Raw genomic sequence first — 22,071 nt, forward strand, 5'->3', positions numbered from 1 at the left:
GACAAAAGATTTCAAATTCAAGATCTCATAAATTTCATAAGGCCTTAAGAACCAATATATATATGTGTATATATATATATATGATCTACAATTATGCATGCCTCTATATATGATTATGTTAAATTTGTATATAATATTTTTATATTACGCTCTGTTATTGAATCAAATCAACGATATAAATATTTATTAAAAAATATATAAAATTTATGTGTTTGAGGTTTTTCTAAAATATTTTTGGTTTTAAACTTCATTAATAACATATTTTTATTATATTTTAGTTATTTTTTATAATTTTAAAATATAATTTAGTTATTGCTTATGGTTTAGCCATAAGAAAATTTTAGCAACAAGATCACATACTTCTTCCTTCTCAACAAAATTGTATACGTCAATGAACAAATATAGTATGGGGTAGTGAAATGTGGAAAAATTATGCCACCAGTTACACACTTACATAGATTTGCTAGGACATGGTTACTTTCAAGATATGGGTTCATGATTAAAGTCCGAAGATGTCCCAATTTTGTTCTTTCGTTTTCCATTACTATTAAGAGTTCAACCTCACTTCTCATTCAAACATTTACCGATCAAGTTTTTTTTTTTTTTTTTTTTTCTAAGACAAGACATTTCGTAAAATCTTGTATAAAATCCCGTAATTCATTAAATTATTTAAATACGTTATATAAATGTTAAAATATTTTATGTAATTAAAATTATATGTGGATACACGATTAAGTTGCCACATAATAAATTAGAGTAAAATTTCTTTCTAGGAAAACTCTGTCCAAAAACAGAGTTCCAGCTGAAATGTGTGCATGTTAGTAACATGGTGTACGCCTAAGGAAAGGTTGTGGAGACCTAAGGTCAAGAATTGGACTGGTTTATATAGGAAATAGTTGTGAAATTAATTTGGTGTAGGAAAAGTTTCTATATAACACAAAATTTATGGACTGTTGATTGGAAGATTGGTAGATGAAACTAGGTTTTACTTAGCACTAAGAATAAGAATCCATGCATGTTAATTTGCAGTTCAAAAGTGGTGTCACTGGTTCCAAAAGAAAAATTCCCATTGGCCACCTAACCTATAGCAATGGTTTTACTTTTATAGAACTGTTTATATATATATAAAGAACTTCATATAAAGAAAGAAAAGTATACTTTTTTTGGTGTATAGAGCAGAAATTGAAAAGGAAAAAAGAAAAGAAAAGAAAGAAGCTAACAAGCAAATTACTTTTCAGTTATCACTGCCTCTGTTACCATAAATCAACATTATAGTTTCCCATCATATAATAGCCATTTTATATATGAATTTTGCTTCTTACTTTTATCATATCCAAACCAACAAATAAAAAAGAAGGTTATTGTACCTGGAATATGTTTTAAGTGATCACACAACTAGAATAAATAATTAACATTCAATCATACAACTATAATATATAAAAGGTAGAAGATCCAATAGGATTATGGAGTCATAAATTTTTGAGACAAGCCTCAGAATTCCAAAAAAAGAAAAAACCAAGGATAAATTCAAATCCTTAACAAGGAACTAAAATAAGAACCAAGGTTAACAGCAAAGTACATAAAAGCCAAAGTTAAACTAACTAGTCTAGAGTCCTAACCTTCGAGATTAGCAAATCTACATCATGGCATTCTTGTTCTTCATATCAAACTGGCTGATATCATATAACTCATTCACTTGAAAGCTAGGTGTTTGAGATGAAATACTTGGCAGCATCGGATATGGCACATGTTGTGGAATACTGAATCGTTTGGTTAGGTCATAGTAATTCATGGAGGCACTAGGATTGTTCAAGACTGTGTTCTCCAACATCCCAGGCATGATATTGTAGTTAGACGTATCATTCAGTGGAGCATATGGAACAATATTATTAGAAGAAACTGTATTGAACTGAGTCCAATCAGCTGCATACAAAAGATTCATAAAAGAATTGTCCATATGATCACCATAATGACTTGTATTAAATGGCACCATTTGAGATCCTTGGGGACTTTGGAACTGAGTTGGAAACTGAATATCAAGTGGCTTTATTGAAGAGTCTTGACACTGTAAAGCTTGCATTTGCAGACTATCATAATGGTTTCTCATTAATTCAGGGTGATGAGGAACATGACCACCTAACATATTCCCTGATGTTGATGATTTCTCAATCATAAGGTGCTTTCCTTGCAACATCTTCATCGCCCTTGTCACAGCTTCAAACTTTGCATCCAAGACATCAAGAACAACAGCTAGTTGATCCTCAGGCAATGTTTCAATGCGGTCATCACATGTTGGGTACTTGGCCTTGAAAATGTTCTTGCGTAGTCTTAAAATCTCAATTTCAACCTTCTTGTTCCTCTCTATGAAAAAATCGGACAAAGTATTGCTTCCCCTAGGACGTTTATGCACTACATTTTCATTGTACCTTTTGATCCTTTCGACAACTTCGTCACGATTTTGGGGCCAAGTCTCAAGCTCCATTGGCCGTTCTTGAAGTTTAGGACCATATATAATCATACAAGTTTGAACGCCGCAAAGGGTGGAGAACTCATAAGCCTTCTTCATTAGACCCTTCTTTCTCTTTTGAAAAGTCATGTTACGAGATTTCTCACTCTTAATGAGTTCCATTGGTAGTTTTCCACGTCCCATTTTCTGAACTAACAAACAAAGATTAGTGTATATAGAATTTAGTACGGGTCTTAATTTTGGACATTAAAAGAGTTAAAAATGATCAAGTTAAAGCATTAATAGTTTAAAATTATAAATTCAAGTGAAAGAATAAAACTTATATAATTGGCTTAAAGCATTCAATTCAGATTAGCAGCCGGGCAATTTATTTTGTTTGATTTTCTCTGTGTTTTTGTTTTAGTCCAAATCTGGATAGGTGGTTTTTGCTGATTTTACTTCAATAGTCATAAATTACAAATTTGAACTTAAAAAACTTAGCATAAAATTTTATTCAAGAAAAATCAAACATAGTTTTATGGTTGAGTGGTACATCTTTCTCATTTAAGAAAAAAGTCCAAGTTCAACTTAGTTTAGACAATATTTTTTGAGAATACAGATAACATTAAAAATAAAAACCAAAACCAAATCAAAATCCAAGCTAGTTTTCTCTCAAAGCTAGTTTTCTCTCTCTCTCACTCTCACTCTTTCCACACCACAAAAATCCTTCCAGACTCTTTTCATGCCACAGTTTTATTATATATAGTAAAATAAAAGTCTTATTCTGGCATACATAAGCCTAAGAACTCAACAAATTATTTAACATAAAACCGGAAAAAAAAAATCAACTCTTTTAGAAGGAGAAAATATAACGGTTTCTACCAATTTAGAGGGAGACCTAATTGTAGTAAAACAAACACAAAGTGAAACTTTCAATTAATGACAAAAAACAATGAATTACATATAGGTTTTACTAATACGTACAGAAGAAGAGTATAATAAAAGAAAAACGTACCTAATTTTAATGGCTTCTCAGAGCTCTTTCTGAAGATGTAACGTACGCACAAATAATGATGGAGTTTTCCACGGGCTTGGTATATATAAAAAAGAGAAGGAGATCAACCTAATTTTCAAATTACTGATCTTTATTCTCAGATATCTGCCATAATAATTGCATTATTAATACAAAATCTTAGATTTTATTCACCCTAATTCTTGCTATGTATATTTCCAAAATTAAGTCAGAGGAGTACCACAATTATAGGGAAATAACGATTACTTTGTGAGACAAAACATAGTCTAACAATTAGAGTGAATATTAACACCTTGATTCTTAAAAGAAAAAAGAAAATATTGACACCTCATTATTGCATGGTTTTACATTGTCTAGCAAGATATACTTTACACGAAATATGTACGTAATCAAAAAAATTGAAATCTTGCTTGATTATGATTACACTTATTTAACTTAATTGTGACATAGGTCAACCCTTAATTTCTTCTAAAAAATAAAGTCAACCCTTAATAAAGATAAAAAACTATAAGGTTGAACCAGGTTTAGGTTTGCCTCCAGCATGCTATTCTATGGTCTCCTCAAGTTTACGGCCATCTTATAATTATTATTATTATTATTATTATTTTTTTTTTATGAGACATCTTATAATTAGTTGATTGATCTATGTTTCATAATGAGTTGTTAGAAGGACACAACAAATTGTTTTAATATTAGTCCCTCATAGGTCAAAATAAAATTAAAAAAGAAGAAGAAAATATTAGATTGAGACTCACCATAACTTTTATATATATATATATATATATATATATATATATATATATATATATATATTAATCTTGAGATCAAAATCTCACTTTAGCCTTAATCCAAATGTATGTGTGGGAAACTCCTTTTTATAAACTTGAACTCCAGCTTGTACCTCCTATCTTATAACAACCTGTACTTGTAGAGTGATCATCATACCAAGAGTGAGCAGAGATCCACCATAACTAAAAATAAAAATTGGTGTAAAAATATTGTAACATTTTGTTGTATGTCTAGATCCTTTCTCAAACACTATTAGACATAGGTTGAGAGTTGAGACTCATTTCTCTATAAACAAAAGGACAAGGGATTTAGTGTTTTAATATTTATTTATTTTTGGCCATTCTTTTAAACTTTTAGGTTATATATAACTAAAGTTTTCAATATTATATCAAAAGTCATTTCAGTTTGGTAAATCGAAGAAATATTTTGAAATCGATTAATACATATGTATTGTTTTGAAATTATCTTATGTACACATACTAGTCGCTATTGCACATGAATGTTATGAGGTCCATCCGAATATAATTTCAGGCTTAAAGCAATAATTTTAAGTGAGATTTTTTTAATATTTAATATAAATTAAATAAATTTTATTTAACTTTTTATATTATATATGCGTTTAAAAATAATAATTTTTTTGCCTTTTGAGATGCAAAATTACTAAATAAGTTTTTGTATGTAGGTTCTATTGACATTTCTTTTATAATTGATAATAGCTTATTCACTTAATCCTTCTAAGAAAAACTTATCTACATAATCAACACACTCATAACAATTCTTTTTTAGTGAGATAATTTTGGGTTTCAATTGGGTTGAATTTTTATTTGCCCAATAATTTGGGGGCCTTGTTGGAAGTGGACACTACAAAAAAAGTTGCCTATAGCAGTGTTTTTTTAGTGGTGTTCACAAAAAAAAAAAAAAAAAAAAAAAAAAAAAAAAAAAAAAAAAAAAAAAACCACTATAGGTGCTCTATAGTGGCGTTTTCTAAAAACGCTACTAAAGGTATATCTATAGCCGTGTTTGGGGGCTCTATAATGGCGTTTTAAAATGCCCCTATAGGTCTCTCAAACAAATTTTGGGAGATTATATATTAAAAAAAAAAAATTATTAAGCACATATTATATCTGTTGAATGTCTTTTTTTTTTGGTGTGTATGATTATTTGGGAGATCAGATGATTTAGATTAGTGGTGATTTCAGGGATTATTTTTAGGGTAGTTACTAAAAAAACTTAAATTATACAAAATTTCATAAAGAAATAACTTGAATATATCAATATCATAAAAAACATGAAAATACATGAAGTGTAACTAATTTTTTTTTTCTACTAACAAAGAGAGAGAAAAAAAGATAAATAAGAGATAAAGTGAGAATTGAGAATGTTGATATGAGAGTAATAAAGTAAGAGAATTGAAATGATAATAGAGAATAGAAAGAAAACTAGATGATGTTTGCTACAACTATGAGCTGAGTTGCTAAGGAAAACAAAATTATTACCATTGCAAAGCCAAAGAGAGCAGATGATTCAGATTAGTGGTAGTTTCAGGAATTATTTTTAGGGTGGTTACTAAAAAACTTAAATTATACAAAATTTAATAAATAAATAACTTGAATATATCAATATCATAAAAAAAAACACGAAAATACATGAAATGTAACCAAATTTTTTCTACTAACAAAGAGAGAGAGAAAAAAAAAAAGATTGATAAGAGATAAAGTGGGAATTGAGAATGCTGATATGAGAGTAATAAAGTAAGAGAAATGAAACTAGAGAATAGAAAGAAAACCAGATGATGTTTGCTACAATTGTGAGTTGAGTGGTTAAGGAAAGCAAAATTATTACAACTGCAAAGCCAAAAAGAGCATAATTGCCGGTACTATCAAGGAGAACTCATAACTATAATATTTTTCCATGAGAGGACAAAATTATTTTTGAAGTAATGCTATATCTCCTACATTTTTAAAACAAATCTTGTACAACAATTTCTTATTAATGGTTTAAAAATGATATTAATATTGGACCTAAATTAGAATTAGTAACTAATTTCTGCTTATCACATAAATTTTGTTACGAAATTATTGTAAGAATGTGGTGAAAGTAGTATTATTTTTATTTTTATAAAATTGAAATTCTTGTAGTTCTCAAATCAGGATGGTCAATATTTTTGTTAGGGTGATCAAAATAAATTAATTTAATATATGTATATATATATTTATATTTTTGGCAAGTCAAAAGTCTGTGACCACCTCTGAGATATACGTAGAGCCGTGCCTGATTCTGATCAGTATAATTTAGCCATAATATTTTGTATAAATATATGCATAAATTCAGAGTACACCGAGTCTGAAATTCAAAACTTACATTGGTATATGAGAAATTCCAAGTCATAAAGCTAGAGGGAAATGCAACTTTTTTTTTAGAAGAAATATGGAACCACTTTATTGCTTTGTGGAAAATTACGGTGTTACATCAACATAAACTAGATAGGTAATATCTGGTGGAACAGATTTCATTCATACTGTTAAAGAGAAAGACTTTCTAGCTCTCCTAACTAAAGCATGAGCTACTCCATTGCTCTGCCGCCTAACATGAGAGAAAGAACAAGTTTGAAACAAACCCATTAAAGACTTTCAATCTTTTACAATATGACCAATATTAGACTGGTCTAGATAGTCACCCACTAACGCTTTTACAACAAACTCTAAGTCTCCTTCAAATATAGCTTGTCTCAAGCCCAACTCCTCCATGAATAACATTGCTCTCCTTGCTACCATCGCCTCAAGCCCTTCCACTGTTGGCAGCATGTCTATTTTTTCTACTAGTGAGCCCATGACTTGACCCAATTCATTCCTTACCACGACTCCAATTCCTGCTTTTTCTTCATCTGTGAAGTATTCTCCATCATAGTTCACCTTGTAAGTGCATGTTGCTGGTGTTGACCAACGTTGAATCTGAGCCTTTTTCTTGTCGGGTCTGCATTTTGGTTTCTCTTGGACTTCTACTAGCAAAGCTTCTGCCGCTTCAAGAGTCTTCTCAGGTGGAAAGTTTGGCTCATTGAAGTGACCTTTATTGCGTCTACCCCATATCGACCACGCTAAGACCGTGAACAGCACAAAAAATACCAAATCCGCAAAGGACGCCGAACCTCGGTATTTGATGGTTAAATACATGATTGTATTGCATACAAAACATACGCAGCGGAAAGTTAACGGATCTACTTCATTCGCAATTGATAACATGTACTATGCAAATTTCAGAATTCAAGAACAAGATAGCGTACTTTGGTGCGGTGAAATTCAAAACAAATGATCAGTACTACTCGAGAACACTTTTAATCTTCACTCCAATTCCACTTTACGCCCAAGAAGTGTGGTCTCTCAATCAGTTTTAAAAAAGGAGAATAAGAGAGTGTCTCACACTCACATATACACCATTTTACAATGATGTCACGCTCCCATACAAAAATTTTGTATGTTTCTTCCTTTGTATCTAACTAATTATCTAATTCGGCTAGCCTTTTGGGCCTTTCCAATTAGGCTTTAGTGTGTGGCTTGAAGTAAGACCAAAATGGACCAATAAGACACTAGCTCCAATGGGCTTTGGGCTTTTCTGTCAACTTTTGACAAGTCCAAAATTACCATTAACTATATTTAATACCACTATATAAATATAGTTGCACTCTAGGCCTTATTTATAAATTATATCCCAAGACTTTATTATACATGCAAACCCTTCATAAAATATTCGTAGTAATACAAAGTCATGAATGTAGACTGCCATTTTGTAAATTACTACAACTTAATTCTTGAGTACCCGGTTTAATCCTCTATGTTATTCCTCATATATTTATGAAATCAAATTTCATAAATATATACTTTAGTAACTCCTTATTGAAGTGGTTAGGCCTAACGCTTTGAATAACCGAACCCATTAAACTTATCTCAAGAGAATATTTTGTATCTCCAAGGAATATTTTGTATCTCCGTTAAGAGACTATGAATTCCATCTTGAGGATATATGTTTTATCAACACTAAATATGGCTGCCCAACATACTAAGGTTTTGATTGTGTCTTTAGATCTCACTCCTGATATACTAAAGCAACTTACATTTCATTATCATGTCCATTATCCTTTCAGGATTAAGAGTTTATGTAAATAGAAGTCGTGAAATTTATTATTCATTTGACAGTCGTTAGGAGAATAATGAATTTTATAGTGGTTCAGTTCAATATGTCTTAACTCTTAAAACATATCAACATACCAACTAGAAGTCTCCATTTCCATGATCAAGACAAATCATCGTAGTTGATATGTTATAGTCTTCGCAAATGAAATGCCCAATTTTATCACCGACTACAAATTATAATTCTGAGTTTATAAAAAACTTATGATTTATGTCTTATGTGGCTTTTCACATAAATCACATACTATGCATCTCATGGACTATATGATAATATCCAATATTCATGTTACTATTATTTTAGATTATAATAAGACAACTTTATTAATTATAACATTAAGTGATACATAATGTCATACATAGCATCATACAATAGAATTTAAGGCACATCCTAATAGTATTGGCTTCGTAGTTTGTTAAGCCTGTGACCCCAATAGCACAGCACTTTGTCACAATCCCAGAGAGCGTGGAAGGCAGTTTCACTTGCTCTCCCACAGTTGCTGCACAATGGAGAGCTTAAAACTTTACGCCAGTATAAATTCGCCAAAGTTGGGAGTGAGTCAGTGCAAGCTCGCTAGTAGAAGTGCTTTATTTTGTTAGGAATCCGCAAACTCCAAATTCCTTTCCAAAAAGTCCTCAGATCTGCATTACTGGACCCTTTAGCAGCCTCCTTATTTTCCAACTCACCTAATAGCTGATAACCAATCTTTACTGAATAATTTCCATCTCGACTCTGTGGCCATACAATACAGTCCTCTTGTACCGTTCTGCATAATGGGATGGCCTTGATTCTTTGAGCCATATAAGGAGCAATTTTCTGATCAATCATTTGCCCATTCCAATCCTTTGTTGTTGATCAATGAGTGAACAAACAGTAGAGTCATCTTTATAATCTTGCGTGAGTGGTACTGCCTTGGCTGGAAAACACCCAGGAATAGAATTATCATTGAATACTTGAATCCGTGACCCATCACCAACTCTCCGTAACATCCCTTTTTCAATGACATGCCTTGCTTTAAGTATTCTTTGCCACGCAAAAGATCCCTTCTTGCTTTTTGCTTCAAACACCGAACCTGTAGGGAAATATTTTGTGCTGAACACTTTAAACAGCAAGGAATTTTTATCTGTTTGTAGTCTCCATATTTGTTTGGCTAGCATGGCCTCATTGAATCTAATCAAATCCTTGAACCCCATTCCTCCCCCCGCTTTCAATTTACATAGTACTTTCCAACTCTTCCAATGGATTTTTCTTTGGCCACCACGTTCGCCCCACCAAAATTTTATGATTTGTATTTTAATTTCCTTGCACAAACCCACCGGCAATTTAAAGCAACTCATTGAGAATGTAGGGATAGCTTATACCACCGCCTTGAGAAAAATCTCTCTCCCCGTTTGATATAAGAGTTTTTCTTTCCAACCTTAAAGCTTCTCCCACACCCTTTACTTGAGATAATTGAGACTCGCCTTTTTATTTTTTCCAACAACAGTCGGCAAACCAAGGTATTTTTCATACTCCTTGATTTCCAGAACTCCTAGGAAATTTTGTATCTCTCTCTTCTTTTCCTCGGGCATTGCTTTGCTAAAGAAGAGAGTTGTCTTCTCACGGTTTATTTGTTGACCAGACGCCCCCTCATATAATGATAGGATGTGTTGGATGGCTTGCAAATCTTCCATCCTTGCTTGACAAAATAATAAACTATCATCTGCAAAAAATAGGTGAGTAATCTTTGGGCCATTTTTACATAAGGAAAAACCCCGAATAAGATTATCTCTTGCAGTCTATTGGATCATTCTATTCAACCCCTTCGAGCACAATAAGAAAAGATATGGTGACAATGGGTTCCCCTAACAGATTCCCCTACTAGGAGAGATTTCGCCTTTGGGTTCCCCATTAACTAATATTGAGTAAGACACCGTGTTGATGCATTCATGGATTAGTGTCAACCAAGTATCACAAAAACCCATTTTTTTCATAATTTCAGTCAAAAATCGCCACTCCACTCTATCATATGCTTTGCTTATGTCTAGATTTAGGGTCATGAAATCTGCTTTCTTTGATTTTTGTGTCTTCATATGATGTAATAATTCAAAGGCTACCAAAATATTATCTGAAATAACCTTATTTGATTGAAATGCACTTTGTGACTCAGAAATCAAATTTGGTATGACTTTTTTGAGCCTATTAGCCACAACCTTAGATGCTAGTTTGTATATGACATTACAAAGAGATATAGGGCGAAATTCTAGAACTACAGTAGGGCTTTTTACTTTGGGGATTAAAGTAATAAAAGTGCAATTAATGGAGGGAGGGATAAAACCTGAGTTTAGGCAGTTTAGGATTGCACTTAAGACATCCTCTCCAATTGAAGGCCAGGATTTTTGGTAAAACAATGGGGGTAATCCATCGGGTCCTGGTGCCTTTAACGGTTCCATCTGCTTTAGTGCTTCATCAACCTTGGCCTTGACAAATTCAGCAGCTAGCATGGCATTTTGTTCCTCGGTGATAATAAAGGGTATTGCCCTTAGAACTTCCTCCACGTGTGATGGTGAGGCTGATGTGAATAGTTGTTGATAGTAATCAATCAATATGATGGCGATCTCCTCTTCATTGGTGCATACTCCCCTTGTTTCATTTTTCAACTCCTCAATCCTGTTCCTCTTGTACTTGTGGGATGCCCGATTGTGAAATTTTTTTGTGTTTTGGTCCCCCTCTTTTGGCCACAACGCCCTTGACCTTTGTTTCCACATCTTTTCCTCCTTGATCAACAGACCATTTATCTCCCATTTTAACCGATGTACTGCTTCCATTGTTCCACCCCTAATAGCCCTATGTTCCACTTGCCGTTGTTGTTGTTTCTTTTCCTTCAAGGAACGGTTAATACTCCCAAAAGAAACATGGCTCCACTGCTTTAATTTTACTTGACATTCCTTTAGTTTACCTTCCACTTGATTAATCGGGTTGCCTGAAAAGTTTCTTCTCCATGCCAGATCAACAACTTCACTACATCTTGTATCCTTAAGCCACATTTGCTCAAACCTCCATGATTTTTGCTGTTTAATTTGAATTCCTTTCAGCCGAATAATTAAGGGCTTATGATCTGAAGACCCACATTCTAAATGTACAACCTTTGTTGCAGGGAACATATCTATCCAATCAGTGGTGGCGACTGCACAATCTAATCTTTCCCATATTGTGTTACCCCCTCCTATCCCCCTATACCAAGTGTATTTCCCTCCCACAAAACCCAAATCTTTAAACTCATATTCATCAAGCACATCCTGAAAAGCTTCCATTTGGCTCCTTGGTTTGAACCTTCCTCCCAATTTTTCATCTGCCTTCACAATTTCGTTAAAATCCCCCGCACACAACCACGGGAGAGTGAACTTACTTTTTAATCTTCTCAGCTTTTCCCAAGATTTATGTCAATTCCTTGTGTCTAGCTCTCCATAAAAGCCGATAAATATTCATTCCTCCTCCTTTCCTTTATTCACTAAAGCATCCATATGGTTGGAGGAGTATGTATCAATGGAAAAATCACACTCCTCTTTCCAAAAGATAGCCACCCTGCCTCCTTTACTTGCTCTCGAAACTTCGATCAAACCTTCAAATTTATACCAAACCTTAATTTCCTCTAGCCTAACTTTGTCAAGCCATGTTTTGGTTACGAACACAACTAAGGGATCTTGTGTGCGGATCAAATCTCCAAGCTCCTGATTTGTCTGTGGGTTTCCAAGCCCACGACAATTCCAGCATAAGATATTCATGGCTCCTGGCGAGACTGATTTTCAGCCTTCACCAATTCAATTGTTGTTTCTTGACCATCCTGAGAAACTTGTTTTTTCTTCCTAGGTAACTCGGGATCAATGAGTTCAGCACCTGAGCGCTACAAAGTTTTCTAAGGAGTAACTATACGGGTGATACTTGTTTCCTTTCTCACAATCCTTTTCCACGTAGAACTAATGTTTGCCGCTACCATATGTGTGTTACCTGGCACGTGATTCACTTGGTCACTAGGGTTTTCTGTAGCCCCTGTCACATGGTTAGTTTTCTCATTAAGTTGCTCACATGCATCCAATCCGCATTGGAATAAATTTGGCATATCCCCACAATTATCGGTTTCACCCTCCAGATTGACAACGGTTTCCTCATTGAATACAAATCCATTATTTAAGTCCTTCTTCAATTCAAATTTCTTTAAGTCCGAATCAATCTCATTTATTTTCTTCTCAAAATAATCCCCCTGATTCTCGGCTTCCTTTTCCAACTGTATTAATTCTGAATTTTCACCCATTGTAGCCCTTGGTTGTGTAACTTTCATAACATCTTCCTCCATTATTGGGACATTTACTTCACTTAACTTGTCATCCATCGGACCACCTCCTTGAGCACCCTCCACGCTGCCGTGTCGGAGCTTCTCTAATCCAAGCTGTTGGTTTTCCCCCTCTGTTCTCTTCTAGTGCCAATTTCCTTCTTCCTTGCTTCGTAATATCTCGGTACTACTACCAACAAATTTTTGTATGCGGGTAAAGTGGATGCTCATAACCAAGGACCATATTGTTGATCCTTTTGAGTTAGAGTACTACTACTTTGTATCCAGCGATCACAATCTCTGTCAAAGTGATCCAACCGGCCACACCAGTAGAATACATTTGGCAGGCATATTTAAAAGATACCCATCCCTTTGACCCATTTTTAAGTGTGAAGATTCTCCCCCTACAGAGCGGAAGGGTTGTGTCTACCCTTACTCTAATCCTCATGACACTGCCACGGTCTACCTCCACTAAGTTTGGCTCCTTATTGACTTCCCCCGCTGCTTCGCAAAGTTTCTCAGCAATTTCTCGACTCAAATATTTAATTGGGATGTCATGGACTTGCACCCAAAGAGATACATGTTCAAAGACTAAATCCTTAACTGGGATGCTATAGTCATACCGTTTAATCATTACCAAGTGCTTGTTGAAACTCCACGGTTCCCCTTCCATAATTTTCTCCACCTCCTCCTCATTATCAAAAATGAATAAGATGATGTGGTTTCCCACATTACGCACCTTAAATCCATTCTTTGGCCGCCAGGTTGGATTAAAGGTCCGTATTACAGCTTCTGTATTCAGGGCTCGCTTGGTCAAGAATTTTTCTGCAATTGTGACTTTCTTCGAGTACTCATTCTCATTCAATTGCACCTCACCACCTTCTCTATCATCCAAAGACATATTACCCCATTTCTTAACTAGTGTTTCCATGATTCTCGGCCTAGAGTTTGGATGCCCCACCTCACTCAGTGTTTCCCAATTCCCCAAATAAAGAATCCCCACAAGCCTCCAAGTAACTGTGTTACTGAAGGGACACACTCTACCTCACACGAAGGGAACGACAATTCTACAGTATCAGAAGTTTAGAATGTAAGTCTCCACTCGTGATACAGCGAAACCAATGAATTGATGCAAACGCAACCTAGTTGTTACTCATTGACTGATTTTTAGTTATGATCAAGAATAAATTGCCACGCCATTAATAGCCTGCCTTTGAGGACTAACATTCATATAAAATAAATCAGCAAATTCTTATAAATTAAATGTGAATCCATGTAAACTAAATCATCTCAACAATTTAAAAAATGTTGTGAATTTGCTGTGCTAGTCTTTGAGCACTCTTATTAGTTATTGTTTAAGGTTCCGCTTAATAATCATCTAATTTAGAAAATTCTTTATTAGAAATTGAAAAAACTGTCAAAAATATTAATTTTTTTTTCTCCTAAAAAGTAGTAAAACTCATTGTATAACGATCCAATTAATGTCTGCTTTAATCCATTTTAGCCAATCAAGCTCAAAAATTACCACCACACAAAATTTTGTAAAATTATGTAAATTTATGCCAACATTATTCATTTGCACTTAGTTTTTTTTTCCCCCATACATGAGAATAAATGAAGAAAGTAATTGATGGTTGTTGTGCGTGAAGAAAAAGACACTTAAAAAATCAAGAAAAATTAATATTTTAATAAAATATAATATAAAATAAATAATTTAATGTTGAGTGTTTTGAAAAGTGAGTATAAAAATAAAATAAAAAAGTGATTCCCATATTTGAATAAATATAAATTTTTGCAATAGTTGAGGTGAATGTTCTTGTTGTAGCTAATTGAAAGTTTTTATTTTTTTTAGAATACTATATATTTTTAACACACACGAGAAAAGAAGAGAAGATAAAACCTTAAAGAAACTTGCGGCGACAAATATCCAAAAGAGTTTAGCTAATAGAAAGTTTTTTTTTGAAAAAAACAATAATACTTATTACTAGAATATACACGAAAGTAGTAATACTAACATTTTAAACTAGTTTTATAATAGAAAGTTAGTAACAGTAAAGCAACAAGTGTCCGACAATATTTAGAGTCTGTTTGAGATTCGTTTATTTTGCTAAAACTGAAAATTTTTTGCAAGTACTATAGATAAAGGTAAAAGTTAACTGAAATAGTATAGTAAGATCTATGGATAGTACTAAAAAATGCAGTAAGACTCATAAATAGTAATAAAAATAAGTTGAATAGTAAAATAAGGTGGCAAAATTAATCATGTCAAATTGGTGGGAGTCAGCAGCACTTTCATAGGGTTGGGCCAACCCATAACAGGTGCCACGTGTCCTGTTGTAGTGAATTGCCAGACTCTGCATGGTGCACACGAGAAAGAAACTCAAGAGTCTCTCTCTCTCTCTCTCTCTCTGACCAATCCATTTTGCAAAGCTAAGAATGTTTCCAAATGAATGGCTGTCTTTTTTACACACCACACTCCCTACAAGCCACACCAACTCTCTTTTTTATAACTTCTCTCTCTCTCTCTCTCTCCCTCTCTCTCTCTCACAATGGCAACCCTGCATTCTCTTGCTTTGGCCTCTCCAGTCTCACACCATTTGCAGCAGCCACGCTCTTCCTCAGGTACTCCTCTTCTTTCTCTCTTCAGAAATTTGTCATTTTCTTTCTTGCTAGTTCATGTCAGCTAAAAAGTAAGTGATTTTCACTTTTCAGCAAGTGGGTTTTATCAATGCTGGATTGTATGTTACTCCTCTACTAAACAGTTTGCAATTTTATGCTAGTTTCTCTCTTTTTTGGAGGGATGGTGGGAGCCATAGGTGAAAGGATATTTATATGTGAAATGGGTACATGGGTTTACTTGAAATTGTTCAAGAATTTGGTAGTATATAATTGTAGAAGAAGGCAATATGGAAAATTAATGGTTTATGTAGCATGGGGTGGGTCCTTATGATTTTGAAAACTGTTTGTTAAGAAATGTTACTGGTTATTGGTAAATAGGAAGATGGTTGAACATCAACTTGAGTATGGCACTCAATTATTATTGTGAAATTGTGAATTTCTGGAACATTTTAGATTGGTAGATTAGTGAATTCTGTTTCTGTTAAAAAAAGTTACCATTTCTAAAGACCAAATCAGGAAGAAGGAACAAGAATAAAGCTGGATATGACGTGGGATATATAATTGTAGTTGTTCTCTCCCTCTCATTCTTCTCCTTCTGTGAGAGGAAGTAAGGACTTCCACTATTCCTACATAAGACTTCTTTCTTTGACAAAATTTTTCTCATAGGCTTGGTAGAGAGTTCTGGATTCCTGAAACTACATTAGACAAAGGGAGTAACATGAAATTTCAAATGGGAAAATATCCAAATGAATTTATGATGCTAGATTTCTAGTACAATTTGAAAATAAGATGGTACTTTCTTTCTCCTTTTTTTGGGTGATTATACCGACCTCCCTTACGGTTTATTGAAACGACACTCCCCCCCCCTCCCCCCCCAAACTTTTCATGGAATGACACTCTCTCCCTTGAGGTTTATATAAATGAAACAATTATTTTTTCATTACTAGAATATTCTCTATTTTTTTTAATAAAAAAACCTATTAATTTATACATACTTAATAGAGGGGATGTTATTCATCCACAAACCTCAAGAAAGGGAGTGTTGTTTTGTGCATAATTTTGGTAAGGATTTTTTTTTTTAAAATGACATAATTTGGTAAGAATATATATACATATTAAATGGAACATTTGAAACCACAATTTGAAAGGGCATGGACTTATTTGTTGCATTTATGAAAACCACAAAAGGGGAACGGGGGTTGTCATTTGTATGAATGTTTGAGGGAAGTGTCATTTCAATAAACTCAAATGAGGGGAATGTAATTTTACCCATTTTTGGTGGGGAGGGGGGGGGGGGGTGTGGCGGAGAGGATGGAAATTATATTAAAGAGGAGTAGAAAGGACAATATTCGTTCTCCAAAATTAATGGTTTTGCAATGCCGAACAGTTGGAATTTAGTTCTCATACTCTCCCTTCTTTCCAAGACAAATCTTCCAAATGAAATGTAGAAAGGACAATATGCGTTCTCCAAAATTAATGGTAGCATTTTGCAATGCCAAACAGTTGGAATTTAGTTCTCATACTCTCCCTTCTTTCCAAGACAAATTGAAAAAAAATGAAATATCATTTCATTTGGAAGATTTTTGCATTTAACAGGCTTGCAAATTTCACGGTAATATATGTTCTTAAGATTTTTGGTGTTTTGTATTTGTCATAGCATACATGGAATGCACACATCACATAAATGTCTGGCTCTATATGTTGAGGTATCTATGTAAATATACTTTGTAATGAACTTGACATTAAAATAACCATTACATGCAAAAGAAGAATGGACCTCTCTTATGGTAAGGACACAATCCAAGGAACGAAGCTAGGGCTAGGACATAAAAGTTTCAAAGGGGATTTAGGACCCTTCTATCAAACGTTTTCAATATATGTAATTGATTGTGTCATGGTAATATGGTTGATCAGCCTTACTGGGGAGCATCATTTACACCCAAATTTCATGTTTAACAATGAGAATTATGGTAATATCTCTTTGCCAGATCACTCTTTGGGCACAAATGCTGAGTAGGTTATGAAAATGTTTCAATTGAGAGGTTCAGAGATGTCATTAAAATGCTTGCATATATGAAATAATAGAGATGGCTATCCATGAATGATAAATTCCATACATATTTGTTCTATTTTTAGGCATAGTATCTTGGGCTGCTGTCCATAGAAGTGCAAAGTCATTATTCAATGGCCTACCTCTTCACTTGCCTCGTCTGAGGGTAGCTCCGCTAAGACAGAACTCCCATGGATCCATTATAATGATGGTCAAACCAACAATTCAGTTCATCCAAGGAACTGATGAACAGACAGTACCAGATGTGAGGCTAACCAAGTCTAGAGATGGCACAAATGGTATGGCTATCTTCAAGTTTGATCAGCCCTCAGTTTTTGATTCATCTGGTGAAGTTGGTGATATCACTGGTTTTTACATGATTGATGAGGAAGGGGTTCTTCAGTCAGTTGATGTAAATGCCAAATTTGTCAACGGAAAGCCTGCAGGAATTGAAGCTAAGTATGTGATGCGGACTCCTCGAGATTGGGACAGATTCATGAGATTCATGGAGAGATACTCCGATGCGAATGGCTTGCAATTCATAAAAAAATGAGTCAATATTTGTCTCTCTTGTTTTGCTCTTTCATCTGTCATGTTGGATTTTTGTAATTTAGTCAAGTGAAACTTTGGAAGACTTGGTTCATGTGAATATGAACATACCACATGCTCCTTCTCATTCAATGAATTTGGCAATGTTTAATTCATTTATTATTTCTTTTACATGGGTTGGATATAGCTCATGTTTCAAATTTAAGTAATCTGTTATAGCCTTATGTCAATGAAATGGTAGTTGTAAACCCTGTGTAGTTTGTTTAATGTGCTGCAGATTAAGCAACTGAATCAAAAAATTTATTGACAATCATCTTATACCTTCCAAATGCATCCCTGATGCTCAATATGTCAGCTTATATTTATATATATTGTCATCTTTTATATTTATATTTATTATTATTGTTTTTGTGTGTGTGTATGTGATGGAAAACAAAGATGATAGGAATAAATACAATTTAATTTTGCAGATTTCTGCAAGTTTATATCTGCCTCTTTGCTTAACTAGGAGAGAGGACAATAATCAGAATAAAGAGACATAATTAAAGTGAAAACATTTAAGTTCCAAACGATCTGTAGATTTTCAGAAGACTAGAAGTTTATATAATTAATTCATCTTTCCTTTTTGGGATGACAAAAAGGCATTTTAGATATTGTTGTGAAAACTTCTACTCCAACTCAGAATACAATTCCAACAGCTAGTCTCTATGGTTGAGAGTAATAACAATATGTTATTCAACCTAAATGATCATAGCTATTGTAATCTATTAGTACTGCTTACCCTTCCATGTGACTGAAATGGGGCTCCTAACCCTATAAAAACTGTTATTATGGTGCACCCATGTCAAATCCCCCTGTGCAAACCTAGTCATCTCTGTTCCCGTGCTCTTCCGTGATATAAACCATACTTTATAACTCAGACTTTGGTTTATATGTTTGAAAATAAGCCGATGAGGTTTAACCCTCACTTTGACACCCTCAGGTGCTGTCACTTCCAATGAGTAAATGGAATTAGAACTTCCCACGTTAGTTAGTCGCCTTTGGATCATCTTAATTCTCATTCCATGCTTAAAGGTTACAGAAATTGAGGGGTAATTAAGGCTAAAACCTCTGTTCTTCAGCAAAACTTCATGGCAGCTGACATTCCTGTGAGTGATGGAGAATATTTCTGTTGTTGTGTATCCAAGTGTGCATAGATGAGTGACATACTCATCTGGCCTGATATCATAGATTAACCCTGGATCAATGGCCTTTCCAGGGTTCACATGTCCAGCTCCGGTAGCAAAAACTCCGGCTGGTATGTCCCCATCCATGATTGGTTTTCCTGAATGGTCAGTTATATCAGCAGTTGTCATTAGTGCTGATTTAATGGCAGCAGGGGTCCATTTGGGGTGAACTGAGTGGATAAGAGCAGCAATTCCACTGACATGGGGACAAGCCATTGAAGTCCCAGACATGACGGTGAAATTCACTCTTCTAGAATCCTCTGGAATGCCAGTAGGACCTAAGTTTTGAGGCCAAGCAGCAATAATGTTGACCCCAGGAGCAATCACATCTGGTTTGAGGATTGAAGGGTTAGTAAAACTTGGCCCTCTTGATGAAAACTGAGCTACTGCTGGACCTCTGGATTTGCCTATCTCAGTTCCCTCAAATTCTATCCGAGCCATAGGCTTCATTGTAGAGTTTATGTATGCCTTCAAGCGAACTGATTCATCAAAACCGACTGATGTTGCAGGCAGAACATGGACATCAACTGAATCCTCCTCCAGGTTTATTGCTGTATTTGCCAATATCATTGCAGCACCACCAGCTTCCTTCACAGCTTGTCCTTTCTCTGCTCTTCCATTGGCACCTCGGTCACAAATTACCAATTTACCGTGAACTTTGTCTTTTGGGAGAGACCCTTTGAAGCAAAACTCACTTCCCCTGTCCCCACCGGTCACATAAACCAGTTCAAGCTCTCTTCCAGTTGTCATGAAATGGTTCCCAGGGTACATGGATTCCCCATAGAGGGTTTGTCCATTACCCATTCGAACTATAGCTGGAAATCTCCGGTCAAGCGTGCTTGCACCAATGGTAGAAATCCAAGGAGCTTCATTGGAAACTGAGCTTTGAATTGGACCGGTGTTTCCTGCTGCACATATAACTGATATTCCATGCTCCATTGCTCGAAAACTGCCAATTGCAATACTATCCTCATAAATTGGCAGTGGGAAGCCACCTAGAGAGAGGGAGAGGATGTCAACTCCATCGCGAATTGCAGCATCCATTGCAGCCATTATATCAGAGCTATAGCAGCCATTGTACCAGCAAACTTTGTACATGGCAATGTGAGCACCGGGAGCCATTCCTCGAGCCACACCAGCTCCATTACCAAACACACTTGCCATTGGAACTGAAGTTCCCCCAGCTGTTGATGATGTGTGAGTTCCATGCCCATGGGAATCCCTTGGGGACACATATTCCTGAACAATATTTGGTGCTGATGACATGGAAGCCACTCGGTGACCCTCAGTAAAGAACCTTGCACCAATGAGTTTCCGATTACAATTTGAGGAACTGAAGCTTTGCCCTTCTTGACAAATGCCTCTCCATTTCTTGGGAACTGGAGGCATTCCATGATCAACAAAGCTTGGACTCTCAGGCCAAACTCCAGTGTCAAGGACCCCAATTATTGTTCCACGACCAAATCCGGACTTAGACCAAGCACCTCCTCTTGCGGGGTTTAGGCCTAAGAATTTGTAAGAATAGGTAGTGTGAATCTGGAGCCGCCGGTCAGGTCTTATTGCTATAACATCAGGCAAATTTTTCAGGGACTTGACCTCGGCCTCAGATAGCTGAGCTGCAAAACCCTCCATGGCTGTACTGTACGAATAGAGAAGGCGAAGTGAAGGGTCTTCTTGAGAAGCAACAGTTTGTTCAAGAAATGAGAGATGCCAGTGAAGCTTGGAAGTGAACAAAGAGCTGGTCATACCATGCGGGTGGAGGTGAACTATGTAGGTTTGGAGAGTGTTAGCATTGAGGCAAACTAGGCTGACAAAAAGGGTGGAGAAGAATAGCTGAGTTACGGTTATGAATTCCATAGTAAGAGATAAGTAAGACAAAGACAAAGGTGGTTGGAGTTTGATGAAGGATTCTGTGGAAGAATTGTGAGGTATTTGAAGGAGAAGAAGAAGAAGAAGGAGAGAATTCAAAACTGGGTTTGGGTTTGGGAGGCATTTCTGAGTTCTGAGTGTGAAATATGAAACTCGTGAAACTTAAGAGCTCTCCATCACGAGGATCCTTTGTTAAGAGACAGACAGTGAGGCTCTCTGTGTGGTTCATTGGGGGCGCTAAAACTGATAGAACTTCTTGCTCTTGCTCTAAGAAGCTTCACGAGATGTTTTGGTTAGATTTAATATAGTATAAATCCGTTAGATTCAAATTCTGTGAATCTTTGTTGGTTGCTTTTGGACTTTTTTTCAGATGGGTTTTCTTTTTCCTGATTAAGTGTACTAAGAAAGAGAGAATATTGTATAATGGTTGTCATTCAATAAATGCATGGTTCTGAGTGAGTGCATTTATACACACGCTCTTAGTTTGCTTCTGTACTTCCCTTTCCTCGTGCGGCACTGCTTGCCTTTAGTTTAGTCTTCACTTCCCACCGTTTACTGAACACCTTAATAACCTCAATTCTCGAGCTCCCCTGCAATCTGCTAGAGCTTAGAAGTATTACAAATTTTACTGTAGAGAACTTACAAACTGATGTGTTATTGATTACTCCAAAATAATAATAATAAAACTAATAATAATAACAACATTTATTTATTAGATAGTTGAAGCCTATCAGTTGTACTCATTGTCATATCTGTTTATAAGCTTTATGTGGTAAAATTTGTATTTTTTTTTACCTCTAAGTGCTCTTTGTCTCTAATAAGAAATCAAAATGTGGGACTAAACTTAGATACAGTTCCTTATGTACAATATATTAAGTTCCTAACAAAATTATAACACATGGTGTGTTGACTAATGAAGCAAACCCAATTTTTTATTCTCCAAGAAAAATTAAATGTAATGTAGACTTTGGTTTGAATTTTATTAGGGAACTTAATGTA

General features: G+C 35.0%; 4 protein-coding genes across 4 annotated transcripts; 1 reads left to right on the forward strand and 3 right to left on the reverse strand.

Annotated features, from left to right (window-relative positions):
- Window positions 1-9,274: 9,274 nt before the first annotated feature.
- Window positions 9,275-11,743, reverse strand: LOC142620636 (uncharacterized). Its single transcript, XM_075793975.1, has 2 exons — window positions 10,768-11,743; window positions 9,275-9,522 (listed from the first exon to the last, which is right to left on the reverse strand). The coding sequence occupies exons 1-2, from the start codon at window positions 11,741-11,743 to the stop codon at window positions 9,275-9,277; spliced, it is 1,224 nt and encodes a 407-aa protein (XP_075650090.1).
- A 1,278-nt stretch (window positions 11,744-13,021) lies between these two features.
- Window positions 13,022-13,690, reverse strand: LOC142620637 (uncharacterized). Its single transcript, XM_075793977.1, has one exon. It carries the CDS (start codon window positions 13,688-13,690, stop codon window positions 13,022-13,024), a length of 669 nt encoding a protein of 222 aa, XP_075650092.1.
- A 1,521-nt stretch (window positions 13,691-15,211) lies between these two features.
- Window positions 15,212-18,132, forward strand: LOC142618303 (photosystem II reaction center PSB28 protein, chloroplastic). Its single transcript, XM_075791210.1, has 2 exons — window positions 15,212-15,381; window positions 17,515-18,132. The coding sequence occupies exons 1-2, from the start codon at window positions 15,309-15,311 to the stop codon at window positions 17,979-17,981; spliced, it is 540 nt and encodes a 179-aa protein (XP_075647325.1). The 5' UTR covers window positions 15,212-15,308; the 3' UTR covers window positions 17,982-18,132.
- A 457-nt stretch (window positions 18,133-18,589) lies between these two features.
- On the reverse strand, window positions 18,590-21,199 carry LOC142619254 (subtilisin-like protease SBT1.2). Its single transcript, XM_075792317.1, has one exon. It carries the CDS (start codon window positions 21,058-21,060, stop codon window positions 18,745-18,747), a length of 2,316 nt encoding a protein of 771 aa, XP_075648432.1. The 5' UTR covers window positions 21,061-21,199; the 3' UTR covers window positions 18,590-18,744.
- Between the last annotated feature and the right edge of the window lie 872 nt (window positions 21,200-22,071).

The sequence above is a fragment of the Castanea sativa genome, chromosome 12 (genome assembly GCF_040712315.1).
Source record: "Castanea sativa cultivar Marrone di Chiusa Pesio chromosome 12, ASM4071231v1".
Classification (NCBI taxonomy): Eukaryota; Viridiplantae; Streptophyta; class Magnoliopsida; order Fagales; family Fagaceae; genus Castanea; species Castanea sativa.

Coding starts and splice junctions, on each gene's coding strand:
- LOC142619254 (XM_075792317.1), bottom strand. CDS start 21,060: ATGGAATTCATAACCGTAACTCAGCTATTCTTCTCCACCCTTTTTGTC.
- LOC142620637 (XM_075793977.1), bottom strand. CDS start 13,690: ATGGAAACACTAGTTAAGAAATGGGGTAATATGTCTTTGGATGATAGA.
- LOC142618303 (XM_075791210.1), top strand. CDS start 15,309: ATGGCAACCCTGCATTCTCTTGCTTTGGCCTCTCCAGTCTCACACCAT. Junction 15,382..17,514: donor GCAGCCACGCTCTTCCTCAG/GTACTCCTCTTC, acceptor TTCTATTTTTAG/GCATAGTATCTTGGGCTGCT.
- LOC142620636 (XM_075793975.1), bottom strand. CDS start 11,743: ATGGAAGCTTTTCAGGATGTGCTTGATGAATATGAGTTTAAAGATTTG. Junction 9,523..10,767: donor CCTAAACTGCCTAAACTCAG/GTTTTATCCCTC, acceptor ATTTCCCTACAG/GTTCGGTGTTTGAAGCAAAA.